General features: G+C 35.9%; 1 protein-coding gene across 3 annotated transcripts in view; it reads right to left on the minus strand.

Moving 5' to 3' along the window:
* The window catches only part of CCSER1 (coiled-coil serine rich protein 1), a 1,267,039-nt gene that overhangs the window by 693,915 nt on the left and 558,237 nt on the right, over nucleotides 1-14,887 (minus strand). For all 3 annotated transcript variants that reach the window (XM_028507411.2, XM_036026429.1, XM_036026432.1), the window contains exon 8: nucleotides 1,796-1,879. In XM_028507411.2, the coding sequence (XP_028363212.1) occupies nucleotides 1,796-1,879 (84 nt within the window). The remainder of the gene's footprint in view (nucleotides 1-1,795; nucleotides 1,880-14,887) is intronic.

A 14,887-nucleotide genomic window follows, 5' to 3' on the forward strand; every position in this document is an offset into this window, starting at 1 on the left:
CTGAAGAAAACAACTGGGAAAGGATTCCAATCCATAAATATATCAGGAGAGACTATGCAATGGAGTAAGATGAAGAGGAAAGGATGCAGTGATGTGTAGTAAATCTTAACACTATATATAAATTAAATCTATGTAGATAATACTGTGATGAAGGGTTTGCAAATATAGGTCACTAATAAGAATTCATAAAAGAGAAGAGTTTCAGAGGCAAACCAAATAAAAGAACTGAAGTCACTAAAAGTCCTCAACAAGTTCAGTAAAATTCATGTAATTTTCTAGAAAACAGAAGAGAAAGGAAAATAAAAACATTTTAAAGATTTCATTTGATAGAATAATGGTCTTAAACTTGGTAAGACAATTTTAAATGTTGTTTGGATTACTGCATTTTTTGACATACTTCATAAGACCACTACAAGATATAATTTATTATCAACATAAAAATATATTTACAAATCCCATGCCACATAAGTATGACTGGCTGGTGTCCTGCACACTACCCCACGGCAGGGCACAGGGGACTTTGCTCTCTTGGAAAGGGGCTGGGAGTTAATATCCCATGTGTGATCCAGTTCCTTCAAGTTTGCCAAACCCCAAATTCCTGCCTGAAGAGATTATTTCTGGTTTTCTCCAATTGTTGCCCCACCACACATACAACCCCAGAACATGCTAATATTTTAATATTTAATAAATTTGTCCTTCATTTATTGAATGAAATAAGAAATTATTACTTCCAGAGTCCATGTTACATAGCTATAATTAAAGTAATTTCATACCCTTCCCTCCAAAAATAAGTCCTCTGTTGACCGATTTAGTAAAATGAGGTACAAGTGCATCTTGTTACTTTAAATTCAAATTGCCCAATTGACTACTGGTTGACCCTTGAACAACATGGACTTGAACTGCTGAGGATCACTTATTCAGGATGCAAAAACTTTCTAAGTCAACAATAATACTGTGCTCATGGGACCAACAATCAGCATCAATGCAGTCACAGAGCAGTCTAAGGAAAGGTCAAGTCTCAGCAGAAACATTGACAGTTGTTGAGTCAAGAAAGTATGCTCTGAATTTGTCTGCCATCTAACATGATAAGAGTTCTCAGAGGCTTGATGGTCTATAAAATTTTAATTATATTTAATGATTACATAATACACTGTTAATGAAGTCAAATCTGAAATCATCATAAATTGAAAACATGCTTAGAAAAGTAATGCCCAGTACTTGTTACCTACCAAATGTGTTTTCAAATTATAAAAGTATGATTTATTATGATGTCACATTTTTAAAAACACTGTGAACAATGAACTATATGCATTTCATACTTTTGTATAATGTTTACTCTTTGAGTTTATGTAATGTAATACTTATGAAGTCTCATTAGGTTAATATATTTTTGGTAGTTTTATGAAAATAAAATTAAAATCTGTTTTGTTTACAGTATGATTTAGTAGTTTGCTTTATACTTTATGTTTGTATCTCAAGGCACAGCAGATTTAAATCATGCACTTTACAAAATGAAATGTGGCCTTATTCTTCACAATTTTTTCATAGATGCAACTTAAAGGTCTAACCCTGGTTCAGTTATGTTTCTAAATTATATAAATCTCAATGCATAATATAAAACATGCTCTCTATTTTTCAGATTCTCATCCTTATTGTCGTAGGATTTTAAAATTGATAATCAGATTGAATCGCTAATGATTTATAATTAATATTAGTGTTAATAAATAAGCTATTGTAGGGTTTAAGACAAATAACAAGGAAAACACACTTGCCAGCCAATATTATTATTACTTACCAGCTCTTCCTGAAGTTGGGAAATGAGTTCATCCCTCTCTTTCAGCTGCAGCCTCAACACTGAGCATTCATCTTTCATTATATCCTATAAAAACATTAAAGAAACAGCATAATAGGCTTAGACACTTCACTTTGGTCTTGATAAGGAAAGTTAGCTTCACACAGTGGAAAATAATTACATCTGACAAATAGAAGTGAAATTTCCTCTACAGTATATTTTATAGTATTCTCAGTTGCAAAATAAATTAATGCATCCAAAAATATTATGCTATATATGATATGCACACATGTGCTTTTATCCCCCCTTTGGATATCCATTTGTCATTTTGTTGCCAAAGACAGAAACATAGGAAGTCATCCTAATTTTTTTCCTCCCATTTCTGTGTATACATATCAATGGAATAAAAAATACCTATACTCTAAATGTGATACTTGGCCATTTGTTCCCCCACTGTAATTAAATATTAGTTCCCCAGCCAACCGCTATGTTAAAGTTTTTATCTTTAATGATGCCACTATAACATTTATCCCTTTTAATAGAGATCTGTGGGCATTTAATCTTCTCGCTCTGCAAGTGCACCCAGCCACAGTTTTTGTGTACACTAAACATTCTCCTCTATGGTTTACCTTACTCTATGCTGGTAACTCTTCGATGCAAATACTTAATTTAGGCCTCTCCATCTTCTAAGTTTCCACCACTGAATAAAACTACTTACCAAGCATATACTCAACACTGTCCTATAGACATTTTAAATCAACATTCATTTCAACAACCTTTTTCCCTACCCCAAAGCTTTGTGTCTACTTATATCTCCCAATATCTTTCTATTTTCTACACTCTCAGCTCTTACTCACTAGGAACTAAATCTGGTACCAATTTTTAAAAAAATTTCTCTTGAATTTATTGGTGTAACAATGGTTAATAAAATTATATGTTTAAGGTGTATAATTCTTTAATACATTATCTGTATACTGTATCGAATGTTCACCACCCCAAGTTAAGTCTCCTTCCATCACCATTTATCCCCCCTTTACCTTCTTTTACCTCTCCCACATCCCTTTCTCTCTGGTAAACACCATACTGTTGTTTGTATCTATGTGTTTTTTTTTTCTTTGCTTAATCCCCTCACCTTTTTCACCCAGCCCCTCAACTGACTCCCCTCTGACAGGAACCAAAGCCTTTCATCTCTATCACCTTCATGTTTCTTGGACTCATTCTTTCTATTAATCATTGACTTTCTCTAGGCACCCATTGCCTCTTACCTGACTTACTATACTGAGTCTCTAGACTGGTCCTTTATCACTTTCCTTATCTGTGAGAAATATTTTCCTACATGAAATTAATTGCAATCAATCAATTAATTATTTCTTAATTTAACAGCTAATCACTTTCTATTTTAGAGAAAATAAAAGTCAAAACTCTTTAGTATAGCATATAGTACCTTTCTTTATCTGCCCTTGCTTACTTCTAGAGTGTCAACGTTTTTCATTTCCAACTTTCTTACCACCTTTGCTCACCTACAGAACTGAAATGCAAAATGTTGTTTTATATCTCCTTGCTCTACCCGCGTACATCTCTGGACCACACTGCTGATGACCCACTGCAACCCTTTATCCCCCTCACATTTCTCATGCTGTAAGAGGCATTTCAAGCATTATTCCTATTCCTCTAGAACTTTCCATTTTTGGCTGAGTTATGTATTCCTAGAGGGTGAGGGTGTGCTCCATACCATCTAAATCATATGTCATCCCATAGAATACTAATACTTCAAGTGTTATTTGTTTGTTCTGCACCCTCATTGGACTAGTTCTTCCCTCTCGAGTGGCTGGACTACAGGTCTACCTTGATTTATTTAGCTTTGCAGATACTGTGTTTTTAAAAATAAATTGAATACAAGACTTTCTGCTAGCAAAAACATTAAGACTATCCATATTTTGATACTCAGTTTATTGCAGTGGCCTGGAACCAAATCTGCAATATCTCTGAGGTATGCCTTTATTTCATTAGCACCAAACATTGTAACTGACATGTAAGACACTCAAATCCACATTTTCTTCCTATAAAATCACCAAAGTATAAACAGGAGAATTCTTACCTTTTCTCAATCTGTTAACTTTATCTGAGCTCACAAGGAAGGAAACAGTTATGGATTAGAGAAAATAGAATGCTTGTTTATTCTGGTTCTCATGGTGTTAGTTTCTACTTTACATTAAACCCAGGGTCCCCCATCTCCAGGCTGAGGACCAGCACTGGTCTGGGCCTGTTAGGAACCAGGCTGCACAGCAGGAGGTAAGCTTGAATGTAATGCTCTTAAATCATCCTGAAACCATCCCCCTAGCTCAGTGCGTGGAAACATTGTCTTCCACAAAACTGGTCCTTAGTGCTAAAAAGGTTGGAGACTGCTGCACTAAACAATATAGAACATCTGATTCAAATTTCTAATATCTCTTTTCATTTGCTGACAACCAGCCTGACCGAGAGACACTGCTCCTTTTCTATCTTGGCTCCTTTTCTTTTGTAGCAGTGCTATTTCTTTCCTAAATCATGAATTTTTATGGGTAGAGTTTATACTCATCTTTTTAAAATATTTCTTTTCATAGAATCTAAATATTACATGGTATAGTGTTAATGGCAAAAGGCTTAGCCCGCTCCACAATGCAAAGAAAAAATAGCAGGCTTAAAAGGTAGGTGAGAAGGTGGTCATGTTTCTTAGAATCAGAGCTCTAGGATCGAATCCTAGGTACTTCAGTTAAGTAGCCCTGTGGCTCTGTGCTAGTTATGGAGCTTCTTTGGGCCCCGTAGACATTTCTGTGGAGATTAATGATAACACCAAACTATCAACTGCCTCATATTCCCCAAATTTTACATAATATCTTATTTGAGAAAAAATAACTCCCCTTCATAAAATAAAATGTCACAGGTTGGGTTCTCTAGGACACAAATCCTGAGGTGGAACTAAGGGTACAAAAGGTTTATGAGAAAGTAAATCCATGTGAAAAGAAAAGGAGAAGAATCATAATTGGGTAGAAGTACAGATGGACCCAGGATTCCTACCTCACAAATCCTCTGCCAGCGGGAGGAGAAGCTCCAGAGCCAAGAAAGCCCGTGAGAAGAATCCCTCCTTGAGGGCAACTAGGTCAGCTCGTATACCACTCCCTGCTGTGCAGTCATTGGTTGGGTGCTGCCCCAAGAGAACTAGATCTCAGCTGTTGTTACTTCATTCATCCTCTCAGATCACCCAGAGATGAGCTGACTTTAGCTAATAAAGTCACTAACAGATACAGATACAGGCAGTCAGCTAACAACAGGGTTTGCAGTTGGGTGGTGAGCCTTTATTGAAAAGGAATCTGAGCCACAGGAAGGAGCTACTGAAATTGGTTTTGGCTGATTAATTATCAACAATATTTTTGTATATTAATTTATATGTTGTCTATTACTCGGTTTGAAATATCTACATTTTGGCTAATAGAAATTGTAAAACAGTTTGGTTTACAAAAAATATATTCGCTTTAAACAAATTCTCTAATTCATTCCTGGGGAACTTTTTCAAAAAGATCAGAATTTCACAGCTTTAAATCAGGTAGGTGCTAACAAATACTTGCATTTAATTATAGAATAACATTAAATTTTATCATATGTCATCAGAAGCCACTCTTAAAAACCTTATCTATGAATGACTTTGCAAATGAAACAGTTACCTAGAGTTTTGTGTTTAGTCATTATATTGTGGCAATATTCACAGAGGTACCTGTTTCACACAAACATGAACATCCCTTGAATAATTCTTACTCTGAGATGAAAGCTGACAGCAGTATTCCCTCGATGTTCTCACTATATTTGCAAAATTCTGGGACATATTTGGCATATGTTGAGTTAGATATAATATTAATGTGTAGAATTAAGTGGATTTTAATATTATTGGTTTTCAAAATAAAGTTATTCCACTAATATAAAAGCTAATGTAAACAATTTAATATTGTGCTTATTTAAATGCATATTATTTACAAACAGGAAAATATATAATTTAATAATTATAACATTCTCTATGTCATTGAAGTATAATACATTTTTAGGACTCCAATTCAATTACTTCCCAATTCAGCAATTATTCATGAATATGGAATTCCAAATATGATAGATTAAATTAAAAATAGCTACAAATCCTTTGCTATTATTCCTACTGAAACATGGAACCGAATCCCTCTCTTTGTACCTGAGCTGGTCTGATTGACTTGCCTGACCAACAGAATACAATGGAAGGAAACATTGCATTCTGGGTCTAGAAAAGAAAACACCTTTCAGCCTCCACGAATGGTCTCTGAGAACTCCCCCTCTCAGTTTAATACTTTGCAGAAAGAACCCAGCAACTATGCTTCCACCTTCATCTCCTATGAGCTGCCAAAGGACACCCAGCATCAACTACAAGCCTGGAGAGTGAGTCAGCATGCACATCTAGCCCAGCGGGGCCTTCAGGTGCCCAGAGCTCCTGCCAGTATCTCACCATAACTGCTTCAGTGGAATCATTCCCAAATTCCTGACTTATAAAACTATGAACAAAATGAAAGTATAGTTTTGAGCTACTAAGTTTGTCCATGTGGACAAACTTCAAATCATTAGAAGTAGTGTAAATCGACTCATTATAATTATATAAAAATGTATGCAGCTAAGTTTTAAAATAAAATACTTTGTGATTTACTTTATGATCTTGATAATTTAAGTTATTTAGTGTAAATTTCAAATAGCTCATTTCATGCATACAAAAGAATATGTTCTCACTATATAAACTATGAATTTTAAGCAATTAAATACAAGACGGTTTGGATTACAGCATGTATTACTCTTAGGAAATCTTAAGACTTCTTACTGATTTCCATCACTCAAAAGATAATTACAACAATACCTTATTTTGCATAGGGCATTCATAATGCATAAAACACTTCCATGTGCAGAATTTCTTTTTGCTATCAGGATCTTTCTTGATGAATTATTAACAAAATGGTATAATTATAGAATAAGCAGGGCTTTAGACATACAAATAAAGCAGAGAATACTGTTGTACCAAAAGTCAAATAAAAGAAAACCATTAATAATACCAAAACCCTTAAGTTATATTCATTATTCAATGTATTTCTACAGTTTTTGCAATAGTTTGAAACATTAGCCTATACTGAGAAATTTGCTAAGATGTTAAAACCATCTCATGAGACAATGGACTTGTCATTCCAAGTTATCAGAGTCCTCTTAGATTCACTTTCTTGTATTAATAAGAAAAAACCTGTGTTGTTTAACTTTCCTAATATAATACATTCCATCTTATATTTTTTCTGTATAGTAAGTAAACAGCATGTTAACCTAGGTCATAATCCTTATAAACATATTTATTCAAATTTTTCACTGTTCTTGTCTTTATTTTATTCAGTTTTTTGTGTAAATTAAAATTTAAAAAACAAACATTTTGTATTTCACTTTCTAAAGTCTTTTTTAAATGATGGTGCATATTTTTATGTAGAAGGATATGAAACAAATGCTCAGTGTCATAAAATGAGTTAGTAGGTCTGGTAGATTAGTTTCCTGATTTCCTAAATCCATGGGTTTCATCAAAATCAATTATAAACTATATGGAAAACATAAATGTCTTTATAACTCATCAATAATGATCTTCCATTAGACTTGCTTGATACAAAATTCACAGGAAAAGAAAAATCCTTAAGAGGTTTTTAGATTTGATGATACCAGAATTATTTTGTCTCACAATAGACAGGTAAAATTGTCATATTATATCTTATTTTTTTATATCTTGTTTCTTACACAATGACAACAACAACAAAGCAAGAGTTTAAGGGACACTTCCCACCTTTCCATAGTATTCCCATCATTACTACAACGAGAATGGTTTGCATGATATCTATGTAATCTGGCAGCCAAGGAGAGTAGACTGACTGGAATGCACATGTGTGAACAATGAAGACTTCACTGTACTAGTCAGTGGGGACAGTAGATGCCACTGAGTGAGCATGTGTACTGTGTGGATGTCACATTCAACATGGCGAGCCAGTAGAGCAACAAATCAGCATCAAATTTTGCATTAAGCCTGAATACTCCTCTGCAGAAACTATCTGGATGATTCAGAAAGCCATAGCTATGGGCAACTGGTAACTGGAAGCTTCATCATGACAACACGCCCACTCATGCATCACATCTGATACAGATTTTATGGTGCAACATCAAATCATCTAGGTAACTCAGCCACACTAAAGCCCAGATTTGGGACCCTGAAACTTCTGGCTTTTCCCAAAACTAAAATCACCTTTGAAATGGAAAAGATTTCCATCAGATTTCAGACTGTTGATAAGATTCAGTAAAATATGACAGGGAAGCTAATGGTGATTGGGAGAATTGTGTGAGGTCCCAAGGTGCCTATTGTGAAGGGGGCTGAGGTGTTATTGTCCTATGAATAATGTTTCTTGTATCTGTGTCTTCTTTAATAAATTTCTCTACTTTTCATATTGCACGGCTGGATACCTTCTGGACAGACCATAAGGTCTATACTATACTATATATGAAAATAAAAAGTAAAATGGTTAAAAACACCCTAACACCCTCTTAAAATTTTCAATTACGAAGGCACGCTTACTTGCTTTTCATGTTTTAAGTAAGGAATGGGGGATATCTTATTCCTGGACATCCTGAATAAAGTAAGAGAATTAATTTCTGGGAAGGAAAAGTAACAAAAGATATCAAATGCACAGCATTCCCCACCTAGAAGTGTGTGACACAGTTGTTTTATTTTGTTTCATTTAAAATTCTATTTTGACCCAGTCTGAAGACCCTGACCAGAGGATAGTTAGTGCCCCTTCCTGAACAGCTGATTGAGTCCACATCCCAAACACTTTCCTTATTTTGAAGTGTTTAGGATGTGAACTCCACCCCAGGCCCATTATATACCACCCCTACCAGACGAGGTACTAGGCTACCAACCACAGACTGTATGCCCCAGAGCTCTTGAAATTATTCAAATTGGCCAATCCTCAGGGAGCCCCAGAAAAGCCAATTCTTGCTTGCCATGCATAAACTTGCCCCCTACAGCTCTAATTTGCTGTTATTCTGTCCACAGAGGACAACCTCCAGCATGGCCTTGCCTGGGAACCTTCTTTCATATGGAGGTATAAGTAACAAAGAGTTCTGCTTTTCATCTAAGTGTCAGTATGTTATGCCTCACCATCAAACGATTCTTTAAATCTCATAAAACACAGCACTGGTAGGGGCTGGCTGCAGGTACTGGGCATACTTCTACCACCCTTCTGGACAAGAGGACTGAGCCAGCTCTTGAGCCCTGGACATTTATGTCAATTCAGACAGGGGGAAGGACAGTCTGAATAATACCACGCACTGCTAGGCAATACATATGTACTTTTTGCATAACAAAGGAAGAGTAAAGCTCTTTTAGTTTTATGGAGGGGTACTCTAAGAACTGAATTATTTTCTGGATGGGGGCTCCTTGTAGTACAGGCTTCCCCCCCCAGGTGAGTATTCTAGGAACCCATCTGCATCAGTGTGCCAGCTGGTGTTGTGAGCAGCTACGTTCAGTTTCAGTGAATTTTTTTGAAGACTCTTTCTATGCATTTGCCCACATCATGATGAGTGATTTGAGAACACACCTGCCAACACATCACTGAGTGTTCAGCAGTTTTTGACGGAACATGACATGACCCCTGTGCCCCACCCTCCCTATTCACCCAATCTTGCCCCAAGTGACTTTTTTTGTTGTTTCTCTGGGTGACAAAAGTCCTCACAAGGACTTTTGCTGATGTAAAAGAGGTGAAACAGAAGCCTGCAGAAGTACTAAAAGGCATCAAAACTGACAAGTTCAAAACTGCTTTGAGCAGTGGAAAAAAGTCATGATAGGTGTATTGCACCAAATGGAGAATACTTTGAAGGTGCCTGAAGTTTATATAAATGAGAAAAAATACACAATATTTAATAAATAAATTCCAGTTTTGGGGTGGTCTCCCCCATTATGTTAAGAAAGGTGAGTAAAAACTCCAGAGGAGGAACATCATAATATTATCAGATCCTAAAAGATTGTGTAGTATTCTATTTTGTGGGGTGCTTAATTGTGACAATGATGAAGAATGAGGAAATAAGTAATGCTTTGGGGGTGTTTTTCAAGGACAAAGGCATAATTGTAGAAGTCTGGGAATGAAATAAAGCAGAGAGCTCAACATTAATGCTGTGCAGGAATGATGTACATTCTTCTGATGTAAATAATGTGACTCAGTTTAAGCAGTGGTTTTAGGTAGTCTGGGAGGTCAGAAAATTAAGCTGTAAAAAAGCAGTGAACATTAGCTGAAGCCACAGATCACAGTTACAAAACATAAACCAGTATTAGTAAGAAAAGAAGGAAGGTCATGCTTTGTTCTCTTTCAGAGCACTAATGGATAACAACGGCATACACAGTAGTATCTTCACATACTCATTATATGTACATTGTTAAGCAGGAGTCTTTTAAGATGGTATATACATGAATCAGGCAAAAGTTGGTTTTTCATCGTATGAAGTAGATATACTTTTGAATGGTTGCTTGTATAGTGAATGCCTGTATACTGTGCCCAACTGCATAATTAACTTCCATCACAAAACAAAATTTTGGCTTAAAGGTTATATAGATTAAAGTTAAGGGTACTGGGAAGTTTTAGATTATAATTAAGTGGTGTTAACCTATCCTGAAAATTCTCAAATATTAAAAAATCCCTACTAATCTAGCGGTGTTTTTCATGTTGCCTCTTGCTCCCTTTCAACCTTGACAGAGAAGACTTCTGCATGAAAGTCTTTGTTGTGTCACAGTTTATCAGTGTGAACCTGGATAAATCAATTGCCAATGATGAAAATACAATTTACTGAAATTCTGAAAAAATCCCAAATATTTCACACACATCATCAGTGGATATTCACAACACTTTTTACTGGGAATGTATTACTAATCACATTTTTTCAGTGTTTTAACAACATTTCTATATTATCAAACTAAATAAAATAATTATTACTGAAGTAAACTCAAGCCTGCATTATCACCAAAACAGTGTATCTCAGCAGTAGTCTATACTACTTCCTAGAGTTTCTGTTTTCCTCATGAAATGGGGATCATGGTGTTTTTTTCCCACAGTGAGACTCATTCAAGCACATATGAAGAAAACAACCACATTTAGGCTGTGATAGGTAGAATGTGTACAATGGCACCCCAAAGCTGCCCTGTCTTCAACTCCAGAATCTGTGAACATGACAGGACATCATTCTTATGGTTATGCTACTCTGTTCTATGATCCAGTTGACCTTAAAATATGGAGAGTTTCTGGATGGGCTTAATCTAGTCAAATGAGCCCTCCAGGGTCACATAAGAACAAATCAGACACTCAAAGCATGAGAAGGACTTGACTCACTACAGCTGTTATGAGGATTGAATGGGTCATGTGAGAAGGAAGATGGATCTTAAGGACATGAGAGAAGCCTCCACCTAACAGCCAACAAGAAACAGAGACCTTAAACCTATAATGCCAAGGAAGTAAACTCCTCCAATAACAGAAATGGGCTTGGAAGGGACCTTGGCTCTGGATGAGAATGCAGCTGACCAACTTCAGCTTTGGGAGACTGACAGAAGACTTGGAAGTATTTTTTAAGTCATTGTGTCTGTATTAATTTGTCACATAGTATTGGAAAACAAATGCAGAAAGCTTTATTGAGAAATAAATATCTAGCTAGAACTCAGTGGTCAAAAGGCATTAGTAAATGCTCAAAGATAGGCCAGTGTTTCCAAGCAGATGCAGAACCATGGGAATTCCTGGAGGCAGAGGAAACTAGGGCATGAGTCCAGGGAACAAGTACTTTAGTGTAATGGTGGGGACAGGTATACACTGGCAAGGAGCAACAACTGAGAACCAGATCAGAAGAGTCATTTATGCCATAATAGAAATTCTATTTTGCTCAGAAGGCTCCGATGTACCAACATAGGATTTCAATTCATGGAAGAGTATTACCACATTTAAGCTTATGCAGCTTACTCTGGGTACAGAATGGAAAATGAGCCAGATGAAACTAAAACTAGGAACAGTTAGGAGACTGGTTTAATAATTCAAGTAAGAAATAATTAGCATTTAAACTAAAATGGAGCTGTGGGAGTGAACTCAAAGCCCATTTAGATGGTAGACTCTCCCAGATATGGGTGCTGTGGGAAGGAAAAAATGAGAATGGAGTCAAGATCTACTAAGTTTCTGGCAGATCTACTGGGTGAATGCAATTACTGTGCATTTCTGTTGAGAGCAAATACTATTTGAGGTGAAGGGATCTAAGATGAAAAGATGAGTTGTGACATCCTGCTGAAGAGATGTAGCATGCACTGGCTATGTAGATGCAGGTGCAGAAGAGAGAGCTAGAGACAGGAAATTGAGGTTTAGGAATCACCAGTATTTTGATGTAGTGGAAAATAAATAGTTGAAAAAGGTGAAGAACTATGAAAATTAACTGTTTGACAATGAAGAAAGCATGATTTTATAATACTTATGGCTGGAAATAACTTTAAGAAGGAGAGTGAAACTGATGACATTACATATGACACAGATGAAGTAAAATAAGGGCTTACCAACTTTTTGGTGTTAGAATTACATGTTACTATGGGCTCAGAAGTGAACTAAAGATGAAGGGAAAATATGGGGTTACCAACCACATAATTTTCAAAATGCAAGATCCAAGAAATGAAGAATAGTAGCTAATAAGATTGAGATGGTGTGTGTGTGTATTTTAGATGGAAAAGCTTGAAGAGATTTAATGACTGATGAAATGATTCAGTAAAGAGGGAGAAGTTAAAAATACAAGGGACAGAAGGAATAACTAAGGGAGAGAAATCCTTCAAGTGTTAAGCGATGATATCCAGGACACAGAATGAGGTATTAGCACCCAGTAAGCAAAGAAGTATCCATAAACAGAAGGAAATGACATAATTTTTTGTTGATGGAGCTTCAATGGAAAGGATGTCATTTGTAAAAATAAAAATAAAACCTTTATGTAACAGACTGTTAAGAATGGAATGTGTCCCCTCAAAAGTCATATGTTGAAGTACAAATGCCCAGTACCACAGAACATGACCCATTTGGGAAAAAAAGTCACTGTACATGTAATTGCTTAAGATAAGAAAATGCTGGAATAAGGTACACACCTAATACAACATGACTAGTGTCTTTTTTAAAAGGAGGAATGTTGACAGAGACATGAGCATGGGGGGAAATGGCACTTGAAGATTGAAGGTATGCTGTCACAAACCAAGGAACTACCAGTAGTTAGGAGAGAGACCAGGAACAGATCATTCCCGAGGGCCCTCCCAGGGAGCTCTGCCCCCAGACACCTTCCTCTTACAGTTCTAGCCTCCAGAGCTCAGAGACAATGAGTCTCTGTTGACTAAGCCACTCAGTTTGTAAGTAGTTCATTACAGCAGACTTAGGAGACTACTACACAGACATAACAAAATTTCAGCGGATACACCTTCACATAGATTATATGTAAATATTGAGTTGATATATGATTTATCAATAATTAATAAATGAGCAAAAAGAAAAAAGAAAGAATGGGGGAAAAGAGTATATGAGGGGACCCAAAAAATCCTGGAATTTATTTATTAAAAAATTGGGTATTTATTTCACATGTTTAAACTTTATTCACCTTCAAAGTACTCTCCACTTGATGAAATATGCCTACCAAGATCTTTTTCCTCACTGCACAAAAGTTTTTTAACTTGTCAATTTTGATGCCTTTAAGTGCTTCTGCAGGTTTCTGTTTCACCTCTTCCACATCAGCAAAACATTTCACTTTGAGAACTTCTTTCATTCAGGGAAATAAAAATAAAGTCATTGGGGGAAAGATTGGGTGAATAGCAAGGGTCGGGCATGGGGGTCATGCCATTTTCCATCAAAAGCTGCTGAACATTCAGTGAGGTGTTGGCAGGTGTGCTCTTACATCACCCGTCATGAAATGGGTGAAATGTGTTGGAAGAGTCTTCAAAAAATTTCACTGAAGCTGAACACAGCCTCTCACAGCAATGCCAGCAGGTACACTGATATAAGTGGGTTCCTAGAACCTACCTAGCAATCACCTAGTGGGGAAATCCTGTACTACAAGGTGCCCACCCTCCAGAACATAATTCTGTTTTGGGGGGGTTCCCTCATTGTATAAACCATGATCTACTTTTTAATCTGTCTCTTACCTTTAAAAAAGCTCTCCAAGTGCTTACTCTTATGCATAACATAGAGTAATATTACAAATACATAGGCTTATTAGTATATCAAATATAACAGTGTTTCTTTATTCTTTTAAGTTATAAACATAATATATCCTTATTTTGCATATTTAGTAACTACTTTATTCTTAAGTGAAGAGGTGCATGTATCTACTTAAGTATGTATCTGAGGCAGTATTTTTGTCCTTATGGCACGCTTGCCTTATTTTAATGAACCCCAGAGCTAATTGTTGTGGGCTGTTGTGCAGATAGTAGGGCAACCATTATCACACTTAGGAATCACCACATTCTTGTGACTTGGGGCTCATCAAAATGTCTCAACAAGTCAATCACATCAAAGTCAAATTCATTTTGACTGCTAATCAGTATGTGATCAAGTTCTTGGAGATATGCAATTGTTCAGATTCATTTTTGTATATAATAAAAATGTAGTTAAGAAAAATAACACCTCCATACATGCGAGAAAATGTAAATAATTGCCCTGATACCCATACCTGATCCTCATCCAATCTCAACCCTGCTAGATAAAAGAAAACATCCTTGAAGACTGAAAATTAGCAGCCATATATCAGATACCTAAATACTTAGATTTATAAGTGTTGAAAGCAATGTAAGTAAACAACAATTAAAGAATGATTATTAAATGATGGTAAATTCATTCACTGACATATTCTGCAATCTTTACAAAATCTATGTGGTTAAGTAAGACTATACTATTTTTGTAAATAAAATACATACTTATCACAAATCTGAAAATGTGCAAATTTGTAAGAATTATTTTTTTAGGGTTGTGACTTTATGTGTGATTCAAA

The sequence above is a fragment of the Phyllostomus discolor genome, chromosome 1 (genome assembly GCF_004126475.2).
Source record: "Phyllostomus discolor isolate MPI-MPIP mPhyDis1 chromosome 1, mPhyDis1.pri.v3, whole genome shotgun sequence".
Lineage (NCBI taxonomy): Eukaryota > Metazoa > Chordata > Mammalia > Chiroptera > Phyllostomidae > Phyllostomus > Phyllostomus discolor.